Source organism: Corvus brachyrhynchos, unplaced genomic scaffold, assembly GCF_000691975.1.
Source record: "Corvus brachyrhynchos isolate BGI_N302 unplaced genomic scaffold, ASM69197v1 scaffold305, whole genome shotgun sequence".
NCBI lineage: Eukaryota > Metazoa > Chordata > Aves > Passeriformes > Corvidae > Corvus > Corvus brachyrhynchos.
In genome coordinates, this window is record NW_008239284.1 from 1,428,074 (window position 1) to 1,433,072 (window position 4,999).

Consider the following 4,999-nt stretch of genomic DNA (forward strand, 5'->3'; position numbering starts at 1 on the left):
ACATGGTGAGTTGTCCCTGCCCATGGCAGGGGGTGGCACTGGATGGGCTTTCAGGTCCCTTCCAACCCAAACCAGTCTGGGATTCTATGAAAACAACCTAAGAAAGGGTAACGGAGGAGGCTCCCATGGTGGGACAGCCTTCAAGGGCAGCTCTTTATCCCTGGTGTCTATTCTCCCTGTTTCCCCACTGCTTCCCAGTTTTCTTCAGGGATGCATCTCCCATCTCCTGTTGTGGGAAGTGGTGGCAGTGCCCGGCCATGCCCAGACCCCCAGGCCCTGGCTGGTGCCTGGTTCCTTCAGTACCAGACCTGTCTGTTTTTGAAAAACAGCAACAGGCCACGGGGAAATGATTTTCCAAACAGAATTTGTTATTTCTCAGATGAATGATAAAATCCTAAAGCTCCCGTGCCTGTTGTGAGCACTGTAAGCATCTGTGCAACAGGAAAGCACAAAAAAACCTGGAAAGGATGATTTTGATAACCCAAATATCAGATGTGTGTCATGGCACAGAGGTGGCACAGTGGGAGGAGAATTGATGCCAAACTATTTTACCCGAGAAATACGGCAAGGTGGAGTTTCCCCTTTGGCTGCATGCGATCCCAATTCCTGCCTGGAGAGCTGAGGTGTTGGAGGATGGGATTTCTCCGTGGGGTGCTGAGGGTGCCACACCCATGGAGCCCTTCCGGCCACCACCAGCGTGGGGAACTTCGCCTCTCTCCGTGCAGTGCCGAGAACGCTCCTTCCAACAGTCTCAGGGTGTCGGTGATGGGGGATTTTCCTGGGTTGGGAGTGATTCCACACGGAGCTGAGGCTTTCACTGCTCTTTAGGAAGCAGCAGTGCCAGAGCCACATAGGGAATCTGGGGGGGAAAAAAAAAATCTATGGATTGTTTGTCCATCTAAATCCCAGGGAATAGGGGTTACAGACATAACTGCACAGTTTCAAACCCCTTTTCCCATTTATATCCCTTTCCCATGGGCAGCACTGGGGTGGCTCAGCTTGCAGGGAGCCCAGCCCAAAGCAGGTGTTAAACATCCTGTCAGCTGGGATGATGAGGTTTTAGCAAATTCTGAGCAGGACAACAAAAAAACAGTTACGTGGGAAGAGGGAGATCCCGCAGAGATGGATCCTGTGCCTCTGCTCCTCCTTGGAGCCAGAGGATTGTGCACAGGAAAGATCTGGCTCGAGCATTGCTCTGAAGTTAAAATCAGACTTTGAGGCCTAAGTGCTGCCAGCATTACCCATAAGGTCTGACCCAGGTCCCACAGGTGGGGAGATCTTCCTGATTAAGAGGGGCTCAGGGTTAAACCTCTGCCCTGCCCTGGGACCGGCTCCCAGTGGGACCAGGGGATGAAGAACCCCTTTAGCGATGCCCCCGTTACCCAGCTCTGCCCCAGGGGCCTGCCCTGCTCAGGTGAGTGCGGCTGGACTGTTGAGGAGGGAAGGTAAGCGCTGTGAAAACAAACCTGGAGCTGATGCCGAGACAAACGGGACATTTTCAGTGCCTGTTTCACTGCCCAACCCAGGGGAATCCTCGCTTGTGCTTTGCCTGCTGGAGCTGGGTTCTGTTGCTGGCTTGAATGAGCTCAGTGTTGTCTGCTCTTTCATTGAACATTCCTGTGCTTTTCTCTTTTCTCTTTATTTGAAAGATCGAGTCTGATTTTCGGTCTGTGCCTAACTCTGAGCTGCTTGTGTTTTAAACCTGAGAGAAACCGAGTGCATGCCTGAGACTGAGTTCTGGAACTCTTTGATGGGATTGGTGGAATGCAATGCTAATGGCCCCAAAACTGAGCTGGCATTGAAAGAATCAATAGATCCAACAAGCCCCCCAATTTCAGCATGAGCTCTGTAGCCAAATGAGCAAGAAACATGGGTCAGTTCAATGTGACTTCTGGTAAAATAATCCAAGGGAAATCCTATTTTTGCTCATCTTTACCAAGCAGAGCTCCTTACGATTATATTTGCTGCTCCACTGCTCTGTAGTTTAAAGTGGGATGTTTTCTCTCTTTAGCTCACTCAGTCAAATAAGTGGCTGTGATCAGAGAGCCACAAATAAGTGAATTATGGAAAGGGGGAATATTTTTCATCTCCTTAAAACAGGAGGGCAAGAGGGATCTGGCTTTTGCATGTTTTGTTTTGGAAAGAACCCTCTCTAGATTAGCTCATTGGGGCAAGAATCCTCTTTTCCCTGAAGGAAAGAAAAAAAAAAATGGGGTGAGGGGTGGGGAAAATCCTAGAAAACAAATGGAAATCAGAACCTGCCTCCAGCAGTTCTTTGATCCACCTGTGAAGACACATTTAATGAGAATTTGGAAAACCAGCAGGTTCCTAAGGCATCTTCCTGCTGGTGAAAGCTCAACCTCCCCAATTGACTCGCTGCCCTTGATCCATCTTCCAAACAAGCTTCTGGTGCCGTTTCTCCTTGAAAAACCTGTCCAGTTACACGCTGAGTAAACATTGAAAACCTCCAGGCTGGAAAACATCCTCATTCTTCCAAGGATGTTTGAGTCTTCACTGGACAATGCCTTTCTTTGTCACGCCGTCCCTTGCGAGTGTCTTGGCTTCAGTTCAATTCCCTGTGGAAACAGAGCTGACCAAGACTTCCAACCAACCTCATTCCTTTGCGAAATGAAAATCCGGCACCATCCCCCTCTCCCTGAATGTTTAGGGGGAGAAAATCTGACTTGCTCAAAGCAAATCAGCCCTCCCTGGACAGCGTGACAGGGCCTTTTCCTTTCCTCTCATTGACCCAGTAGCAGAGGGGAGGGCTCTTGTGGAGAGGGGTTTTCTCATTCTTGCTGCATGTGGAGTGATCTGCACTGACGAATGTTTCTTTTGGAAGGTTTTCTGGTGGCCGATTTGCTGCTTAGATCGTGAAGCTGGTAATTTTAATTTCTTTTTTGCGGGCTGTGGTTTCGGATCGCGGTCGTTTCTGAAGGACACAAAACCTTTACTTTCCGCAGGACAACTTCATCAACCTCAGCTTCCTGAGGCTCTTCAGGGCAGCCAGGCTCATCAAGCTCCTCCGCCAGGGCTACACCATCCGCATCCTGCTCTGGACATTCGTGCAGTCCTTCAAGGTGAGCCTTGGCAATGTGGGAGGCAGGGAAGAGACTTGGGGAGAGGCTCGTGCTTGGCGCATCTGGAGCATCTTCCAGTGAGGATCCAAGAGCTTCCCTTGCCTTGGAACGGCCTCTCTGCACCTCTACGGAGAGATTACAGGAATTCAGGATTCAGGAATTATTCAGGAAAGAGGATTGGTGAGCACTGCCCAGCCCCAGGAATATTAATTCTGCGGAAAAGCAAACTGGTTAGCACCAGGAATATTAATTATTAATTAAATCGGTTATCATCACAAGGAAGATTAATTCCGCTGAAAGAGAACTGGTTAGCACTAACTATCCCCAGGAATATTAATTCTGCAGAAAAGCAAACTGGTTAGCACCAGGAATATTAATTTTCAATTAAACTGGTTAGCATCCCAAGGAATATTAATTCTGCAGAAGAGAGAACAGGTTAGCACTGCCCAGCTCCAGGAATATTAATTCTGCTAAAAGTGAGCTGGTGAGCACTGCCCAACCCCAGGAACATTAATTTTCTACAGCAAAGAGACCAGGTTAGCACTGCCCAGCCCCAGGAACATTAATTCTCCAGAAAAGAGACCAGGTTAGCACTGCCCAGCCCCAGGAACATTAATTCTCCAGAAAAGAGACCAGGTTAGCACTGCCCAGCCCCAGGAACATTAATTTTCTACAGCAGAGACCAGGTTAGCACTGCCCAGCCCCGGAACGCTGCATTTTGGAGGATGAGGCTGAAGGGCTGCTTGCTCATGCGAACTCCAGCAAGTGCTCAACGCTCAGGTTGCCCTTGAAACTACCCCAAAATCCCTCTGGCAAAGTCTGGACGCTCAGGTATTTGCATAAAGAAGTGGTGGCCTGACTGATAAGTGGCCTGTTCTTCACCTGCAGCCAGTGGAAAGTTAAATTACCTTCCCGAGGATTTGGGTGTGGTGGGATCTGGCAGAGGTGAAACTCAGCTTACAGCCACAGGCCTGGGTTTGATGATGTGGAGGATTAAAAAAAATGAGGTTTTGTTGAGGTTTTGTGGTGAAGTTGAGGCAGATGCTTTGCCTCGTTTTCTTTACCTCTGCCCTTCCCTCCCACCAATCCTCAGCACACTGAATTAGCTGTTTCCTAGATCTAAATAAGAGCCCCCCTGTCCCAAAACTGGTTATTTTTACAGCTCTCTGTTGGTTTGCAGCCCATTTTTCATTGTTTTATGCTTTAACTCTGGTCCTGGGGCTTGCTCAGGTTCTGCAGTGCAGGGAGGAGAACCCAGAATGTGGAATCGGGATTTGTGGCTCTGATACCGGGCTCTGGCACTCCGGGATTTACGGGCTGTGAGCTGTGGGTGCAGACTCCCTGTCCCTGCTGTGGGGTCTGCAGGTGTAAAGTGTTCCCAGGCAGCACAGAGTGGATGGATACCGGGAGAAGGGGCTCAGCCACGCCCTTTCCAGCACAATTCCAACCCTTCCCAAAGCCTGTGTCCAGAGTGTGGCCCTCAAGTGGAGCCAGGCCGTTCTGTGCTTCATGAGGACCTGTTTGTCTGTCTCTCCCCTCAGTGCTGAGCTCTCAATCCGTGTCCCTCATGCAAAGGTGTCCAGCAGACACCACATCAGCCCTTTTTTTCCCAGTTTTCCCCCAGGTTTTCCCCAGAGGTGCCTCAGGCCCAGCAGCACTGACCGGGCCAGGGATGGGATTGTCCTGCTCTGCTTGGGGCTGGGGCAGCCTCAGCTCCAGTGCTGGGCACCTCGATAAGAAAAAGACCTAAAGCTGTGAGGGAGTGTCCAGAGGAGGGACACGGGGATGGGGAAGGGTCTGGAGGGGCCCGTGAGGAGCAGCTGAGGGCACTGGGATTGTTCAGCTGGAGCAGACTGAGGGCAGAGCTCCCCGGGGGCTGCAGCTCCTCCCGAGGGGCAGGGCCGCTCTCTGGTCCTGTG

At 50.6% G+C, this 4,999-nt stretch overlaps 1 protein-coding gene across 1 annotated transcript in view; it reads left to right on the forward strand.

Moving 5' to 3' along the window:
• CACNA1B (calcium voltage-gated channel subunit alpha1 B) overlaps window positions 1-4,999 on the forward strand; it is a 261,991-nt gene that overhangs the window by 223,280 nt on the left and 33,712 nt on the right. Inside the window, exon 36 of the mRNA XM_017740286.1 lies at window positions 2,964-3,080. Within this exon, the coding sequence (XP_017595775.1) occupies window positions 2,964-3,080 (117 nt within the window). The remainder of the gene's footprint in view (window positions 1-2,963; window positions 3,081-4,999) is intronic.